At 42.6% G+C, this 20302-nt stretch overlaps 1 protein-coding gene across 5 annotated transcripts in view; it reads right to left on the bottom strand.

The window, feature by feature from the left end:
* Positions 1-311: 311 nt before the first annotated feature.
* LOC131225888 (probable NAD kinase 1) overlaps positions 312-20302 on the bottom strand; it is a 72330-nt gene continuing 52339 nt past the window's right edge. For all 5 annotated transcript variants that reach the window (XM_058221493.1, XM_058221490.1, XM_058221494.1 and 2 more), the window contains 2 exons: positions 2392-2699; positions 312-1009 (listed from right to left, as the gene is read on the bottom strand). In XM_058221493.1, coding sequence (XP_058077476.1) covers positions 701-1009; positions 2392-2699 — 617 coding nt within the window. In that variant the 3' untranslated portion in view covers positions 312-700. The remainder of the gene's footprint in view (positions 1010-2391; positions 2700-20302) is intronic.

Here is a 20302-nt window from a genome sequence, read left to right as displayed (position 1 = left end):
AGTCACCGAACAGTTCGATCCGAGTTCGATTCGAGCTGGATTCGATCCGAGTCGAGTCGAGCTGGGGCCTGCTCAAACTTGGCTCGAACTCAGCTTCGAACCAAGTCGAATCGAGCTTTTTCGAGTCGAGTCAAGCGAGCTAACCAAGCTAGCTCGGTTTGTGTACACCCCTAGTCATCCATAACGTGGGCCCACCTTTGATGTGGACAGTCCATGTGGGGTCTCCTTTGATATAGACAGTGAGAGAGCCTCCTTTGATATGGACTGTTGGAGAGAGAGAAGTAGAAAAGTAATAAATTAAAAAGCAAAAAAAAAAAAAAAACTTATTAGGATACAGAGCTTTCAGCAAACAAGTTACTTTTACAATGATGCTTACTAAACCAACTTAGGTGAGTAAAGTATCTTGATGACTTAAGTTAAAAGATGTAAACTTATTTGGTAGTATCCAAACAGGCCCTTAAATACTTGATCTTCTTCTCTGCACGAACCGTGACTCTCCTCAGTTTTATAAATAGACACCTACTGATGGACTTCGAGTTGCAACTATTGCTAAATAATCTCCAACAGGTATTTGGAAGTAACGATAAGTCGCCATTACTGAAGTATCTCTTGGAAATATTCTGGTTTGGAAACTGATTTGGATAATCACTCCTTATGGATGTTGCACGGCCTACTTCGCAGACAACTGAAACTACAGCAGCTATGATTCCCTGGGACCATCGGATGACTGTGTCTTCCTTAAGTTCCAGTGGAGACCCTCATGGATACTGCGCAAGAAGTCACTGGTGGAATCAGCTTGGCATGCTGTTGGCACAGGCCATGGCGCCATGCTACAGATGAGTGCATCTCCAGCTGCCAGCTGTTTCCTGTCCTTGCCGTCAAAGGATGCCCATGCATTCCCCCGGCTATTGAAAGGTACTTGCACCCGCAAAGTCACATACTCTGGCAATATAAGAGGCCGGAATGATAAAGAATGTGGGCAGATTGGTGTAAAGAGAATACCAGGAACCTGCATTTGAAGGCTAAAAGCACTGTGAATAGGCAGTTAATGGAGCCAATTACAGGCTACAGTGAGACAAGATAAGGGTCCATTTGGACCCACTTCTGCAAAAGGGGCTTCACACTGCTTGTCCGTCGACTCAATGAAAACCAATCAGATTGGTTTTCAATTGAATCGGCTTTTTAGTGCATATTTTTCCGAGCAGGAGATGAGACAGGGCTTGCAAAAGTTCATCAAAACACAACACAAACTAGGGTTCAGCTCAAAAGGCATTTTAGGCATCAACTCCCCTTCTGAGGGTGTGTCCAAACAGTCCCTCAGGTCTAATAGCGTTTGAGGTAACATCAGGACTAAATGAAGTTATCTCCAATACTAATATGTCAAAGGTCAGAAAAAAAAAAAAAAGAAAAAAGAAAAAGAAAAAGAAAAAAACAAAAACAAAAAAAAAAAAACAAAAACAAAAACAAAAAAAAAAAAACAAAAAAACAAAAAACAAAAGAAAAAAGGAAAAGAAGAGTTAAAGAAACCAATACTACTAGTCTGTTTAAAAAATACAGAGTTTACAACGTTGCCAACAAAGGTTTCAGTAACTAGTTGGTTGACAATTCTAAAGAGCAGGAAAATGCTAAATCTGAGGCTAATTAAAATTTGAGAGTTAAAAATTTAGTAGAAGCAAGTCAGGATATTTGGAATGCAAGAGATGGGGCTTCAATTAAAATCTATGCTGAAGAGATAAAGCAATTTTTTGTGTTTGGACTCAAAGCCTTATCCCAATTAATTGGGGTCAGCTATATGTATCCTATTCCACCATTCCACCCTATCATGGGCCATACTTTCAGATGACCTATGGTCCAACCAAAGTTATGGCTTGATCGAGTGGAATGGCAGAAAAGGATTCATGTAGTCAACCCCAATTATTTGGGATATGGCTTAGATGGTGATCAAGTGGACAGGCCACTGAGAAAAATCAAGGTGATTGGAGTCAGACATGGTAGCCATCTGATCATTAACTGCAAATGGATGGTGAACAAAAAATAGAGCAACAAAGGAGGCATCGTCCATATTCAAAAGGCATAGCTCAGAATAATTTGATGGTCAGGATCGTGGGATCGCTGTGGCTTTTGGGTTGGTATCCATCCATTCAAGTAGCATCCACCAGATCAACAGTTCCAATAATGTCGGCCATGGCTATGGAGGGTACTACACTTCACTGAACTTATAAGGAGTAGCCTTTGTAATAGAATTTTCCACATTATTTATCAGCATATGTTGTGGTGGAGATTTAAAAGCGAATTGGATAGGTTCCATGAGATTAACAAAAACAGATTAAATTAATACTCTTTCCAGAATAAATATAGTAACAAGAAAATGGTTGAAGGATCAAAACATGCCTGTGGGTGGACCATCGATCCTCCGGCTGCCAATGAATATGCGGTGCTTCCAGATGTTGTTGATACAATCAAACCATCCCCTTGTACGGACGTGACAAAGGAGTTGTCGCAATAGCATTCGAGGTATGTTAGGTAGGATGATATCCCACGGTCAATTGTAACCTCATTCAGTACTAGAATAGGTTCTTCAGTCTCCAGTTCATTTTTGGCTCCATCTCTGATAAGACGGCACTGTAGCCGGTGGCGTAATGTGATGCTAATGGGGCCCCTTAGAACTTCATTGAGGCAGTCTTTGTAATGTTCACTTTCTGAAGGTTGTTAAAGATCATTGTTGGATGAATGGTACCAGCTATCTAGATATAAAACAAAAATATGTTTAAGAGCAAGTGTCTAGTGTCATTTGGTAAACAGTATCAACCCTACAGATTATAGCCATAGGACAAGTATCAGTGACATGATCATTGCCATAGGACAAGTATCAGAAACTGAAAGATTATAGCCATCCAACCTATAACAAATTTTGGATGGTCAGGAGAAGTTGACAGTGATGATACAGAAAAAGGTCAATAGATCGAGTGGTTAGAAACAGTCAATCACTCCAAGTCTGACATCCGGTCCATCCTTGAAGTGGCTTATTTTCTTCTGATTGATCAACAGATTCACCTTCCTTCTCATAGGGTTAATACTATGTACAAAACATCATTGGATCCACACTAGATCCTGCCTCTGAAGAGTATTATTGTGCAAAACAAATAATGTAAGACTCACATAGTCAAACAAAATAGCATTCCATATATGATGACTCATCCAAATAATATTCCCAATGAAATGTGTGAACTGCAGCAAATGAAATCTACATAATCTATAACAGGTGAGAGAGTGTTGAAACATAAGCTGCAACAGAAGATATTTTCAACTGAAGTTACTTGGAATTGCAAGGAAGATGAAGACAGGTTCTTTGTTTTACTTAACAAAATAGATTATGTTCCACTAAAGTAAATCAGTTCAGTAAAATCCTTAATGAAAGAAAGTGCTAGAGTCAGTAATCCGAATAAAGTCAAGACCAGACGAATTCACAGAAAGTACATCTCAGCTACAAGAATGGAATGGAATTTATTCAAAGCCATTCCTCTACATTCCTTCTTTAAAACACTCCTAATCACCCTATTGGTACTATGACCATGTGAGCAGACAGCTGAAACACATCTAAATATCACACAAATAGGTAACAGATACAGCACGCATATACATGTGCTTACACTTGTATCAATGCCTATATTTGTGCGTATGTACATGTACAGATAGGAAAATATATGGAGCCACTTGTTCCAATGACAATTTGGAGATGGCATTTGATTTTCATCTTACAATGTAGGTCAGTCAACAGGCTAGGACTGGTTGGTTTGGATATGGATTTTGAACTGGTTGGCCTGGGCCTATTCCAAATTTTGATTTTGCCCAGCCTAGCCCAGCCTGTTAACCGCCCTATTCTTATGTGGATGCAATGTTATAATCAGGCTGCCATACATACGTCTTCCAATCCAATATTTCATGAAAGGACCTAAGATTAAGTCTATTCTCAATTTATTAGAGGAAGGTGAAAGGTTAGTTGCAAAAGAGATCGCAGAACCCCTCGAGGGACCAAAAATTGATGTCTATTTTCAATTTCTTGGATAGTTGATAGTTGAAAAAGAGATACCACACCATTTGGGAAATCAAAGGGTCAATAGCTGATTTTCTCACTAATGCTCTTTGAAGACTCTGAGTTCAGGTTTTACCAGACAAGCAGGGCATGATAACATCTGTTCTCTTAGGGGGAGTGTTGTGAAGTACCGTAGGTGATGCTTCAGTCATTAGATAAACCATTATATACTATTGTTATTAGTCTTTGTGTAAGAGTATTTCAAATTCAATCCATTCTTTGTAATTATCATGCTATAAAATGTTGAATATCATGTGGGAGACCTTTGAATCTCACACAATTCATTTCTCTAGCTCTTCTTTCCTTCTTCCAACGAGGAGAGCCACAATCAGGGTTTAAAACCCAGATTCCGGTGATAGACTGTTGCTGAGTAGTCCGTGTTGTATCCCTGAAGCCGATACAACATGGATTGGTGACACTAAGTGCAAAACTTTAATTACAAATCTGCATTATTCATTTGATACTAACAAGTTGCAGCATGAGTTGGCAGAGTTGTAACAAGTATGAAGGTACTCAAATGGTTCAGGCTGAGTTTGAATCAGATCGCTGCATTGTCTCGTCTAGAGCCATACCAAATAAATTCATGCGATTTGGTATAGGATGGTATTTTAAACCACACCCACCCTACAACAATAGAGAGTCATGTAACAGATTGTATACCTGATATATGTGAAACATGTGATGATGCGCAAAAGATGCCTCACATCACATCCATCATTGTCATCATCATCATCTAAGCCTTATCCCAATTAATTGGGATTGGCTACATGAATCCTTTTCCGCTATTCCACTCTATCAAGGGTCATACCTTTAGTTAGACCAAAGGTCATCAAGTCTTTTCTTACTAGATCCATCCATGTCCTTTTGAGCTTTCCCTTGCCCTTTTAGAGCCTTCAAATTGTACCAACTCACTCCTAGTCGGGGAGGTTCTTGGTCTCTGTTGCACATGATCAAACCATCCAAGTCTGCTTCCCCTCATCTTATTACCTATTGGTGCTACTCCTAGGTTCCCTCAAATGCATTCATTTCTAATTCCATCCTTCCTTGTCTTGCCACTTATCTATCTCAACATCCTCATTTCAGCTACATTCATCCTACAAACATGTTCCTTAACTGCCCAACATTCTGTCCCATAAAGCATGGCTGGTCTTATAGCTATATCCTATAAAATTTCCCTTTCAGTTTGAGTAGTACACAACAATTACATAAACTTCAGAGGCATATCTCCGTTTCTTCCACTTAGCTTGAATTCTATGGGCAACATCCTTCTCATTCTCTCCACTCTCACGAATTATTGACCAAACGTATTAAAAGAGGTCATTTTGGGAAACCTTTTGGTCAGCAATCTTAACCAATTCCTCATTTCCACCCTATTATTAGTAAAATTGCACTCCCATGAACTCTATTTTAGTCCAACTAATTTTATCCTTTAGATTCTAAAGCACCCCTCCATAAATCTAGTTTTGTGCTTATGCCTTCCTTCATCTCGTCAATCAAAACTATGTCATCTACAAACAACATACACTATAGGTTCTCTTCCTGGAAATGCCTAGTTAACTCGTCCATAACCAATGCAAAAAGTCGTGGGCTCAATGACGAACCTGGTGCAAGACTACAACAATTGGGAACTCACTTGTCTCTCCAGTAGTGGTCCTCACATTTGTTACCGCTCCCTCAAACATATCCTTAATCAAGTCAATATATCCACTTGAAACTTCTTTCTTTCTCAACACTCACCAAATTAACTCTCTAGGGAACCATGTGGCAATCCTTCCTCCTCTCCCTATATTTCTCCATCAATTACTATGTAGGAAAAAAAGCTTTAGTGGTAGACCCCCTAGGAATGAAACCAAACTGATTTTCTAATACATTCATCCCATGCCTTGGGGGCGTTTGGCATCTCTACAAATAAGAACTTATTGGCCTATTTCTAAAAAAAAAGCTTTCAGACTGTTTGGGTAAAAGTCTAATTAGTAGGCTTATTTGTTTAGAAAGTAGCAAATAAGCTCTGATTTTATAAGTTGGAGAGGGGTTACTTTTTGAAAAAGAGTTTATTTGGCTGAAGCGGGTAGATATTTTTTGGCTAATTTCTAGATAAGTTTGTCCTCAAACTTTTTCAGTAATTCCCATCTTGCCTCCTTCTCTTCTCTTTACAATCTCTTTGAGGTAGGCCCACATGATGAATGACCCATATTGAAGGTGGGGCCCCATATGATGAATGGTCCACATCAAAGGTGGGCCCGCATAATGCACGGTCACTTCGAAGGTGAGCCCCACATGATGGATGGCCTACATCAAAGTGTCGCCCCACATGATGGACGATCCACATCAAGTAGGCCCTACTTGATGGGGGTCCACATTAAAGTGGGATCCACATGATGGATGGTGGACATTGAATGTGGGACCACATGGTGGAAGGTTGACACTAAAGGTGGGCCCACATGATGAATGACCCATATTGAAGGTTGGGCTCCATATGATAGACGGTCCACAGCAAAGGAGGGACCTACATGATGGATGGTTCAGATCAAAATGCAAACTCGCATGATGGACTATCCACATCAAGTGGGCCCCACATGATAGATGGTCCACAACAAAGTTGGGACCCACATGATGAATGGTGGACATCAAAGGTGGGCCTCTCATGATGAATGACCCATATTGAATGTGGCCCCCACATGATGCATGGTTCACATCAAGGTGGGCCCACATAATGAACGGTTCACATCAAAGGTGAGCCCCCACATGATGGATGGCCCGCATCACAGTGTGGCCCAGCATGATAGAACATATCCATATGCAAAGTGGGCCACATGATGGTTGATCCACATAGAAGGTGAACCCCACACGATGAATGATGGATATCAAAAGTGGACCCCACATGATGAACAATCCACTTCAAAGGCAGGGCCCACGCTATGGACACATCAAATGTGGACTCTACGTAATGGGAGATGGGTGGTGGACATTAAGGGACCCAACATAAAGAACAATTAGCATTGATGGTGGGCCCCACATGATGGATGACCTACATCAAGGTGGGCCCCTAATGATGAATGGTCCACATCTAAGACAAGCCTTGCATGATGGACGGCCCACTTTGAAGGTTTAGCTCACACAATGGACGGTCCACTTCAAAGGTGGGCTCCATATGATGGATGATCCACATCTAATGCACGATATAATGGATGGCCCAAATGTCTTAAAATATGATGATTGTAGTGATCCATTCTTTTATCAATTGGGGCATAGTTCATCTATGATGAGATCCACCACAATTATCTGGATTGCTCTTATAATAGAGTTGTTGTAATATTTAAAAATGACGTCAACTACCCTTAAAAAAAGCTCTCATTTGAAGGTTTTACCAAACATGCTTATTTCAAATAAGAGTTTCTTTTGGACTTGAAAAGGTGATTTTACCAAACGAGCTTATTTAAAACAATAGCTAAAACAGAAAAGATCTTATCGGAGTAGCTCTTATTGAATTAGAATACAGATGCCAAACGAGTCCTCTGTCTTTTGCTCAATCACTCCCTCCCAAAGTTTCATAGTAGACTAGGGCTCATAAGTTTAAACCCATGATCATTAGTGAAGCTTTGTATGTCTCCTTTATCCTTATAGATAGGTAACGTGGATCCTCATTCATCCAACATTTTCTTTAATCTTACAATTATATTGGACAATTTTGTCTACCAAAATAATACGGTATCTCCATAAACTTCTAGAGCTCTATTGATATACCATCTAGTCTGAGGGCTTTCCTATTTTCATTATTCCCGACACTTCTTTCACTTCAAGTATACTAATCATACAAAAAGTACTTATGGTCTCTGACGCTATTTGAGTTTATGGTCCCTTCTATCCCTATGTTCTCAAAGTGGTTGTCATTTAACATGGTCTAAAAATAAGCTTCAAAACTGTCAATTGATCTCATTGTCCTTCATTAGTAATCTCTAGTTATCTCTCTTAATGCATCTAGCATGACCTGGGTCCCTACCCTTCCTCATTTTTTTGCAAGTTTGAAAACATCTTTCTCACCTTCTGATGAGGACATCTGCGCGCCCGTTTGAGTGTACACGAGGAGGAGGAGAGCGCAGGTGTCCTTGTGGTTGCAGACCCATACATGGGGCCAGCTAGTGGACAAAATTTTTGTCACATCCTCCCGAGGAGTATCAAACCGTTGATTTTCATCAATATTTCATTCTGACCATTGGCTCCCGATCGGGACCATCATCACCATCGATTCATGACCGTGACCACTTGTGCAGTTTGATGGATGATCTCCACTCATTGTTTAGCTTCATACATTGATCCTGCATCAAATTTGGTATCAGAGAACTAGATTTAGCATAGGATTTTTGTGTTGCACTTAGGTTAGAGTCACATCTAGGATAGAACTTACATCTAGGGTTATTAGACATTGCATATAGAATCTAAGATCATATTGCTAATTTTTATTCCTAGTTTGGAGTATCCCATTGCTGAATTTTCAGCTAGCATTTTCAACTTATACTATTGCTAAATTTTCGGCGTGGTAATCTCATGTTGTCACCTTGTTGAATTTTTAGCTAGTAATTTTCATATTATGTTCTCATTGGATTTTTAGTTTGGTAACCTTAGATTGCCATTCTGCTGAATTTTTAGGATAATATTTGTAAGACCGGTACCCCGATTAATCGACCGTACGCTTCAATCTCGGCACCAATATGTCCTAGGTGGACCATATTGATGAGTTTTAATCGCGACCTTATTTTAGTACCGCAACACCCCAAGACTTGTACCCTAGCGACCGTGCAAGCGCTACGATTCCAACACCATGCGGCACACCCCTTTGCAACCCCCGGATTAGAAGTTGCAGTTTTGGCACAATCCGAGGTGGGCCCCACTTGCACAAATCCCAAGGTTATCCAATCCATCAATCAACCCATCCCCCAATTAGTCAAAGAAGCCCATACCCTTGCCCATGCAACCCATGCTAAGCCACTCCTCTCTCCTCCCTCTCCCCATTCTACCCCTCCATCTTTTCATAATCCCCTCTTTATCCTAAAAGTTCTAACACAGCCCCAAATAATCTCCCATTTCCACCACTTTTCTTAGCAAGAAAGAGTGAGAAGAAAAGATATTAGAGAGATTAGGGAGAGATTGAGAGAGAGAGAGAGAGAGAGAGAGAGAGAGAGAGAGAGAGAGATTTGAGAGAAAGTTAAGAGTGGGGGATTAGAGAGATGGTTTGAGAAAAAGAGAGAGCTTGAGAGAGAATTAGGAAGAAATCAAGAGGTTAAGGGGAAGAGAGCAGAAAAGAGATATTGGAGGTGATTAGGAGTGGAGAGGAGCTTGGTGGACCATCCGATCATTGATCTGGCCTAATCCGACCGTTCATCCGATGTTGTGAGTGCATGGGAGGATAAAAACCCTTTTTTTTTCCTGTGTTATACCATTTTTGGTGGGCCCACAAGGGTGGGACCCACCTTCAGCATGTATGGAGTGTATGGTAGACCCTATAGTGGCAGGGGGCCACCCCGATGGTCGGATCTTTCTTCCCTTGCTTTTTCTTTCCCTTTCTTCTTCTTACTTTGATAGTGTTGTAGGGCCCACAAGTGAGCCTTGTTGTTGGAGAGTGTGCCCCACATGCTATCACAGCATGGACCACGTTGTGTGGCCCGCCGTGATGTTTATTTTCCATCTAATCTATTGATTTTGGTCACACAGTTTTGAATGGTGGAAAACCACCAAATCAAGTTAATTCAAAGCTCTTTGGCCCACCATGAGCTGGCCAATCCGATGACGGAGTAGATTATCTAGGTGGGCCCCACCACCCCCTTTAAATCAGAGAGAGGGGTAGCTGCCTTTGCCGCTAGGTGCAAACAACACCTAGGGACGCTGCCGCCTAGCAGCCGCGCTGCTTGGTTTGGGAAGGCCACCGGGTGGGCCCCACTCTTGGGTCCCACCATGACGTATACATCACAATCACACCGTCCATCTGTTTGCCAAGCCCATGTTAGCCGTTGAGCCCAAAAATGAAGTTGATCCATATTTGAGGTGGGCCATACCATGACCAACAATGAACTGGTATTCTGGTAAGCCCAGCGTCAATGATGCTTTCTACATCAGGGGTTGGGGAGTGGGTTCCCACTCACGGGACCCACCTTAATGTATTTCTCCAATCCACACCATCCATCTGTTTACTCAGCTCATTTAAGGTGTTGAGCCCAAAAATGAAGTTGATCCAACCCTTAGGTGGACCACACCACAGGGAATGGTGGGGCTAGGAACACCCCCCACGTCAGATGCATGGGGATGTGGGGAGTGGACCCCACTCGTGGGCCCCTCCATGATGTATTTGTTGGATCCATGCAGTCCATTTGTTACTCCAGATCACTTTAGGCCATGGGCCGAAAAATGAGGAAGGTCCGAGTCTCGAGTGGGCCGCACCGCGAGGATTAATGCCCGCTGTTGAAACCTTCCAAGGCCCATCGTGAGGTCCCTGTTCATCCAAACCAGCCCAAGTCATGGCTCATTAAGCCCCTCTCGAGTTGGCCAATCCGGTGGATGGAATGGATCATCCAAATGGGCCCCACCTGGATGGAAAGACAAAAAATAAGATAACAAAAAAAGGAACAGCAAAGGATGTTGCTACCAGTGTCCAAAGAAGGTGCATGCCCTCCTTGAGCATGGAGTGGGGGCCCACTTGTGGGACCCACCATGGTATATATGTTGCATCTGCGCCGTTCATTTATTTTGCCAAATCATTTTGGGCCAGGGGCCCAAAAATTAGGCAGGTCCGAAATTCAGGTGGACCACATCGAGGGAAACATAGGCTGGGGGTGCCCCTTTTTCAACGGATGGGGCCCCACTCGTGGGACCCACCTTGATGGATGTGTTCCATCCATGTCGTCCATCCTTTTCTACAGATCATGTTAGGCGATGGGCCCAAAGTTCAGGCCAATCCAAATCATAGGTGATCCGCACCATAGGGAACTGTAGGGGTGGAAATCTGATTGTTTTGGGAATCCCTTGGATTTGGAGTTCCCTTGGACTTGGGATCCCTGGATTTCTGGAATCCCTTGGCTATGTTTGGCACCCTAGATTCAGAATCCCTATGATCCAAAGGTAACTATGCATAATATATTTCCAAAGGTTTGAATTTAATTATTAAATCAACTTTAAATATCTAATTAGTGTACGTATGTAATACCCTAGATTGTAATAAATCTGTTGAAATGTACACTTTGCTTGGAAATGATGAAATCTCAATACTCGGATGGGCCACAAGCACAAGATCACATCCTAGTGACTAACCAACGATTTGTAACCGTCAATTTACGTCGGCAATATTTAGACGGTGCATATCATCTTATTAAAGTAATTATAGTGGTGTCGTTGATAATCTGATTGTTTTGGGATATCATTAGTGGGCCATGTGCCTATTAGATTGGTAGCCTAGTGGCACACATGTTGCACATGTGGGTGTCCACGGGTCATTCCTAGTGAGCCCCACCTTGGCATATGCATTTTATCCATGCTTTACATCCGGTTACTAGACCTTTTTAATGTACAGGCTACACGAGGAGTTGATGTTAGTCTAACGTGGGCCACACCACATAAGACCTCTATATTTCTAGTGGGGCTTGTCGTTTGGGTCCCGCTCTTTGTATATGATGTGCCAATTAAGGCCGATTATCACATGATATGTCTGATAACATGCTAGTATACATGGCTTGATAGGACACACTGATAACATGCTTAGTGCAATGGATATCATGCCTAGTTATAGGCCCATATGCATCATTTGTACACCTGTTGTGGATGACGATTGTTCATAGCATATGCCCTTTGGCTTAAGACACTTAAGGGACTCTATATGAGATATGGTCGCCCCACATGGTCGCAGGGTATGCACAGGTTTGGTGCATGACTTGGATAGTATAACTCATGCATTTCGCATCTTGTATGTCCTGATTACTTTTACACCCTAGCGACATCGGGGTTATGACCTCAATAGGCATACCATGGATGGCCAAATTAGATAGCAGAAATATGTGTTCTAGCACTTGGGTGCTATGGATGTCCTTGAGTGAAAGTCCATAAACACCGTGGTACTAGTAAGATGCTTTAACGTCGAGACTGAGTGGATAACATGAGTGCCTGAGTGCCAAATACTAATAGGCCGTGTCTCCCACTGTGTCAAGGTCGGTTGGAAAGGAGTGTGACCTTATCCGCCCAGGTGTTGGGGGCTATAAGCTGGGTTGAGTCTGACCAACTCGTGAAATGAGTCCACTATCGACGAGCCAAGTGGGCATTGGCATACCACTGACGAGGTGGATAGTGAGATATTTTCCACTCACTTAGTCATGTGGGTGATGGGCAGCAGCCAGTGTTGGATTGTGCTAGACTCCGGTGAGGTTTCTAGTTACAAACTATTATGATATATGGACCAGTTGAGGATTAGCACATTCGCATTGCATCTTTAGCATATGACACTCGGCCACGTAGGCCTTGCATTGCATAGCCTTGGAATGGCTAACAACATTCATGGACTTGGTAGCTTAGCCCTCCATCATCTTCCGCATACTCTAATATCTGTATTCTTGTCATATGCATTGTGCATGCACACATGCACTCTACTGAGCTTTGTGGGAGACTTATGCGTGTTTGTTTATGCTACGGGTGATGTTAGGGTGTATCAGCAGCATTAGGCCCGGAGCATGAGCCTGATCTTTTGAGTTCTTGATTATATCTTGTATTTCCCTTTCCAACACTATACTCAAAGATTATATTAGTGGATATGTGATGATGATGATGTTTTTATGTCTTTGGTACACTTATGGTTTTGCTCCTTTACAAAACAAAAAAAAAAAAAATTCACCCAGAAAATCCTCCTCGTAGGATCTCAGGATCGGAACCTGGCGTATGAGAACTAGGAGCCGAGAATGGAGTATTACGGAGGTTATCGCCACCAAATTCGACAGCTGAGAATTTAATGAGCCTGGTTCCCGAGTTTGGGATGTGATAGTATTTTAGGTTAACGACTTGCTGATTTTCATATTTGTGTCTCTAGTGTGTTCAATTTGATCTTTAGATTGGTTTGTCTTTGTCATAACATTACCCTAGGATCTAGGTTTCCCTTTTAGAATTTCCTTACATATGCCCACTCATTTTGGACGTGATTTTGGCCTACATCTCACTATGAATCTAGGGTAGGTTGTCGAGGCCCTTAACTCTATCAACAACCTTCAGACAGCCATTAAAGCGCACAATAGGACTACCACTACTCAATTGATCATGACCAACGCGCATGTTAATTAGCTTGAGGCATCCCTTCAGGCGAACCTCGACACTAGGGAAGGCATTCAATCTCAATCTCAAGCTGGGGATCAAATTGATAGGCAAGGGCGTGGTCGTGGTCAAGGCGTTGGCCGTGGTCGAGCACAAGTGCAACCACAACGTAAGGAACGTCATGATCGTCATGACCGAGATGCACAAGCCATGAAGAATGTGAAAGTGAAGACCCCTGGTTTTGATGGTCACCCAGATCCCAAGGCTTTCCTTGATTGGATGATAGACATGAGTAGAGAATGATTGGATAAAGTGAAGAAGAGATGAGAATATTGAGAGAAGAAGAAGGAGGAGGAGAGTTTGGGAGAGATGATGTGTTAGGCTTGCTTGCCCTAACACATAATATTTTATTATGATAAAGAATAAGGTACACTGCAAGAGAATAGGGAAGTGTGCACATGCACTTACACTAAAAGAGCCCACTAACCACACACAATACACAATACAATACACTAGCATTATCTATACTCCCCCTCAAGTTGGAGCATAGATGTTGATCATGCCCAACTTGTCACGAACACGAGGAAGAGCATCTCGACTCAACGACTTTGTAAGAACATCAGCAAGTTGATCTCCAGATCGAACAAAAGGAGTGACGATTTCCTTAGAAGCGACCTTCTCCCGAATAAAGTGACAGTCGACCTCAATATGCTTGGTTCGCTCGTGGAAAACTGGGTTACGAGCAATATGGATGGCCGCTTAATTGTCATAGTGAAGAGGAATAGGATCCGAAAGAGGATAGCCAAGTTCTTCAAGAAGATTACGAAGCCACAAGAGTTCACACGTCGCATGAGCCATAGCACGATATTCTGCTTCAGCCGAGGACCGAGCAACAACTGGCTGCTTTTTGCTCTTCCAGGTTATAAGATTGCCACCTAGGAAGGTACAGAAGTCGGATGTAGAGCGGCGATCAAAAGTACTACCTGCACAATCAGCATCAGAATAGCCAGAAAGATGAAGATGACCATGCAACTGAAAGCGGAGGCCAAGACCCGGGGCTGATTTTAAATACTGAAGTATGCGGTAGACAGCCGTGAGATGAGAAGTATGGGGAGCTTGCATGAATTGACTAATAACCCCCACCGCAAATGAGAGATCTGGGCGAGTAATAGTCAGGTAAATTAGCCGGCCTACAAGTCGTCGATACATCTTGGGATCAGTAAGGAGAGCACCATCATCTGGTTGAAGCTTCTGTGAAGTATCTATGGGAGTGGTAGCAGGCTTGCACCCTAACATGCCGGTCTCCATGAGAAGATCAAGGCATATTTTCATTGTGACAAGACCAATTTAGATCATGAGCGAGCAGCTTCAATTCCGAGGAAGTAACGAAGAGGACCAAGATCCTTGATCTCAAACTTGGTCTTCAAAAAATCTTTGACCTCCCTCATTCCAGCAGAATCACTACTAGACAAAACAATATCATCCACATAGACAATGAGAACCATGATGCCCGTCGATCGACGACATATAAAGAGAATGATCGGCATGACTGCGAAAAAAGCCAAACTCCAAGAGAGTCTGACTAAATTTTTCGAACCATGCACGTGGAGATTATTTGAGACCATAAAGAGCCTTCTTCAACCGACATATAAGTGTAGGGTTGTGAGAAGCAACAAAGCCAGGAGGTTGATGCATGTAAACTTCCTCTACAAGATCCCCATAGAGAAATGCATTCTTAACATCAAGCTGAAACAAGGGCCATGATAAATTAACGGCTAAGGAGAGCACAACGTGAATGGAATTAAGCTTAGCCACCGGAGAGAATGTCTCGAAGTAATCCACACCATGAGTCTGTGTGTAACCTTTAGCAACAAGACGGGCTTTATAGCGATCAATTGAGCCATCTAGAAGAAACTTGATTGTATAAACCCATCGACAGCCAACAGGTTTATGGCCTACAGGAAGTGGCACAAGATCCCAAGTATGATTCTTCTCAAGAGCAGACATTTCTTCCATCATCGCCTTTGTCCACGCAGGACTCTGAAGAGCATGTGAGAGAGATCTAGGAATAGTCTATGATGAAAGGGAAGCTGCAAACGACTAAAAAGATGGTGAAAGATGATCATATGAAACGAAATTACTAATGGGGTGTTGAGAACAAGATCGTGACCCTTTGCGTAAGGCAATGGGAAGATCTAAACTCGAGTTAGGAGAGTCACCTAAACCAATATCCAAAGTGAGCGGAAGGGTGGATGGTTGAGCTTGTGAGGATTTATCTCGACGATGATACACCGGCAGAGGCTTAGGCTCACCTATATCACCAACAGGATGCTGAATAGAGGGGAGAAGAGTTTTCCCATGATCACTAGTGGAAAGAGGATAAGAGTCATACTCCCCCTGACTCGCAAGAGGATCACAAAGGGAACGACCTGGAGAGGAGAAAAAAGAAAGATCTTCAAAGAAGGTGACATCGGCAGAGACATATTTCTTACGAATCAATGGGTTAAAGCATTTATATCCTTTCTGACTCCGAGTATACCCGATAAAGACACATTTAATCGCCCTGGGGCTAAGTTTATCATTACTCCCATCCAAAATTTTAACAAAGCATGTACAACCAAAAACTTTAGGTGGTAGAGGAAATGGATTATCATGAGGATACAATATAGTAAATGAAGATTTGTAAGACAGAATACGTGAGGGTATACGATTAATAAGAAAAGTAGCAGTTAAAAGAGCATCACCCCAAAAATGTTTGGGTAGATGCATACCAAGCAGAAGGGTGCGAGCAACGTCAAGAAGATGACGATTCTTTCGTTCTACAATACCATTTTGTTGAGAAGTGCGAGCACATGACGTCCTAGAAAAAATACCACGTTCCTGCAAGAAGGACAGAAAGGCAGTAGACATGTATTCTCCCTCATTATCAGAATGGAGGGATTTGATGGAACAATGAAATTGAGTGCACACTTCATGATAAAACACTTTAAACGCATCAAACACTTCACTTTTAGATTTCAAAAGATAAATCCAAGTCATGCGGGAATAATCATCAATAAAGGTAACAAAATATCTAAATCCAAAAGTCGAGGTAACCAGAGCTGGTCCCCAGACATCCGAGTGAACCAGATGAAAAGGTTGAGATTTCCTCCCAGAATCCCAGAAGAGCTAGGAGGAAACGCAGCACGATGACGTTTAGACAATTCACAAATATCACAGCATAATGGTTTAGTGACAGATAAGGAGGGAAACAAAAGTCTCAATCTAGCAATGGATGGGTGGCCTAAGCGGCAATGCCACCGAGTCATAGACTCTCGATCTAGAGAAAGGGTACTAGAAGCGGCAACAAGTGTATCATCGAGAAGATAAACGCCTTCTCGCTCATGCCCCCCACCAATCACTCTCTTCGTCTCTAGGTCCTGAAACAAACAATAAGAGGAAAAGAAGGTGATGGAACAATTGAGTGATTTAGTAAGAGAACTAACAGACAATAAGTTTAATGGAAAACGAGGCACATGCAATACGAAGGACAAAGACAAGGAAGAAGAGAGAGAGGGATGGAACCAATCCTAGAGATAGGAGATTGGGTTCCATCTGTTACTGTGACATACTGAGTGGGAGAAGAAAGAGAATAAGAATAAAAGAATTGCAACTTACCAGTCATATGGGAGGAAGCTCCAGAGTCGATGACCCAAGAGGTAGGAGAGGATGACGCAAGAAGGGTAGTACCTGACTGGGCCGAAGCTGCGTGAGAAGGCTCAGGAATATCCCAAATGTGAAGCCGCATAAGGGCATCATATGCCGCCCGAGAAATGATAAGAGACTCCCCTAAAGTAGTCTGCTCAGTTGTCGGGGTGGAAGACTGTCCCAGAAGCAACGGTTGAAGCAACAGAAGTAGCGGCATACGTAGGACGACCATGTAGCTGCCAGCAATAATCAACAGTGTAATTAGTTCCACCGCAATGTGAACAAATGCGGGAACCATCACGTCCACGTCCACCACCACTACGAAGACTACGGCTGCCACGACTGCGATCTCCCTCGCGGCCTCTACCACGACCAGCAAAACCAGAAATGCACCCTGAGCTCAAGGATGGAACCGGAAGACCAAGGGAGGACTGATCGCCAGCAAGATGTACCGAACACTCGGGTGGCACAAATGAATGAGAAGGAAGAGTAGAGGCCATAGCACGCTGACACATGGCATAGACTGTCGTCAATGGGGGAAAAGGATCCTGCATAACAACCTGATCCCAAACGTGAAGATAATCAGAACTCAACCCAGCAAGGAACTGCATGATACGTGTATCATCCTGTTGCTTATGAGCATGTTCATGATCCTCTCTACATTTGGAAGGAAGATGCTGATACATATCCAACTCATCCCACATACCCCGAAGCGTCGAATAGTAGTCTTTTAAGGATCTGGAGTTTTGTTGAAACCGAACAATTTCTTAAATAAGCTGGCATACCCGTGAAAAATTCTGAGATTCCGAGAACATATCATGAAGCGTATTCCAAATGCCTTTAGCTGAGGATAAAAACATCACTGAGTAGCTAATCGAGGAATCCATGCTATTCAACAACCATGTAATAACTTGATAATTCTCCTTTGTAAGTAACATCTGTAGAGCTTGGGGGATCATCCAAAATATACGACAACTTGTCACGAGCTCCTAAAAATACTTTTACAGATTGTGCCCATTGAAGATAGTTGTCACCATTCAACCGAATGGAGGTAATTTGCAAGGGGTTGGATTCAAGAGACCCTATGCCAAGAGATAAGGGCCCTTTGTCAGCTATAGTAGAGTCCAAGAGAAATAAACTTATGCCAAGAGACCCCCTATGCCAAGAAAGACTGATTCAAACAACTCTATCTAACTCAATCCTTCAAGATAACAAGATATAAACCTCAAACAAATATCAATCATCCAAAAAATCATGAAACGCAGTAAAAAAAGGGCCTGACGAGTGAAAAACGGCCCCGCCGCACGCCCGTTTGAGGTTAAAAACCTCTTAAACATTGATCTTAAGTAAAAAATCCACCATGGATAGCTTGGGAGGAAGATTTCAGTCCATCTTGAGCAAAGAAACCAAGGAAAAGCTTACCGATTTGAGGTAGATCGAAGAAAAACGAAATCTGGGACCGATTTTCGAATTTCTCTATTTCGCTCAAAATACCATGAAATGAGGCCCAATAAATTCTGAAAAAATCATGACAAATCTTCTAAAATCAAGATCTATCAAACCCCTAAACTTTTAGCTCAAACGGAGTCCATACGTCCGTACAACGCTGACGTCAGCCGTACGGCTGCTGACATCAGCAAGATGACATGTCGCCTCTCAACCTGTTGGATGCGGAATGTCTGGATCTTTGCTCTGATACCAAGTAGAGAATGATTTGATGATGATAAAGTGAAGAAGAGATGCGAATATTGAGAGAGAAGAAGGAGGAGAGTTTGGGAGAGATGATGTGTTAGGCTTGCTTGCCCTAACACATAATATTTTATTATGATAAAGCATAAGGTACACTGCAGGAGAATAGGGAAGTGTGCACATGCACTTACACTAAAAGAGCCCACTAACCACACACAATACACAATACAATACACTAGCATTCTCTATAACATGGACCATTACTTTGAGTGATATGAAGTCTAATGCCCAACATGTTAGGTTTGCCAAGATGAAGTTGGTGGGCCAGGCCAAACATTTTAAAAAAAAAACCAATATGGAGCATAAGATTGAGAGGATTGGAGAACCCCTAGTTGCGCATTGGGTTGAGATGAAAGAAATACTCAAGGAAAAGTGTCTCCCTCTCTTACCGCCAAAGGCTCCTAGATTAGTGGCAGACCTTGCGCTAAGGATCCATGACTATGTCAAATTACATTGCTAAGTTTGAGGAATACATGATGCGATGTGATATTGAGGATCCAATGATCATACTATCTAGATTTAGGACGGGCCTCCAGTTCGAGATCCAAAGAAAACTTTTCTCTCGTGACATTGGCACCTTGGAGCACATGTACCAAGTGATGTAAGACATTGAGTACTACCTCAAGGCACTCATTGGGAGGTGGTTTGACTCTCGGGACTCAAGTGTTAAGACTAATCCTCAAGGGACTAAGTCTAACGTGGGGAGTCAACCTAAGCCCCAAGATGGCTCCCAATCTAACCCTAGAGATGCTACAGGAAAGGGAATAGCAAGCGCTAGCTCTAGGGGAGGTGAGCCAACACAATGCTTCAATTGTCATGGGTTCGGTTACTATGTGCATCAATGTCCCTCGAAAGAGAGGAACAAGACCCTAGTGATTGGCGAAGGTGAGGATGAGGGAGACGAACAAGGCAAATATTAAGAAGAAGTTTATCAACCCAATGTCATTGGTGCTAGTGATGAGGAAGTAGAGGAAGATGAGGCCATACCACTTGCAATAGTCAAGTGCGCCTTGGCCCATGCAAGGGAAACTGATGATTGGTGCCAGACTACGATTTTTTACACCCATGCAAAATGTGGGGGGAAAAAAATGCAAGGCACTCGTCAATAGTGGCAGCTGTACAAATGTGGTCTCCACTAGCACTTAATCCGTTTAGGTTTGAAACCTAAACCTCACCCTCGGCCCTTTAGAGTTTCTTGGGTTGATGCATCTTCCATGCCCGTCACCCATCGATGCCTTGTGCATGTTCATTTTATGTCCTATGCAAAATCACTATGGTGTGACGTCTTACCCATAGACATTAGACACATCATTTCAGGGCGGCCTTGGTTATTTGACCACGATTTGATGATAAATCGTCGTTCGAATGTGTGCTCATTCAGGCACCAGGGCAAGAAGATCACTTTAGTTCCTCTCCCGCTAAAAAGCGATGTGGAGACAAAAGCTAAAGGGAAGACGGATAACCCAATGGATACGAGGGAATCCCAACCTAAGGGGT

Source organism: Magnolia sinica, chromosome 14 (genome assembly GCF_029962835.1).
Source record: "Magnolia sinica isolate HGM2019 chromosome 14, MsV1, whole genome shotgun sequence".
NCBI lineage: Eukaryota > Viridiplantae > Streptophyta > Magnoliopsida > Magnoliales > Magnoliaceae > Magnolia > Magnolia sinica.
The sequence above is the reverse complement of the archived record's forward strand: the minus strand, read 5'-3'. Positions and strand labels throughout refer to the sequence as shown.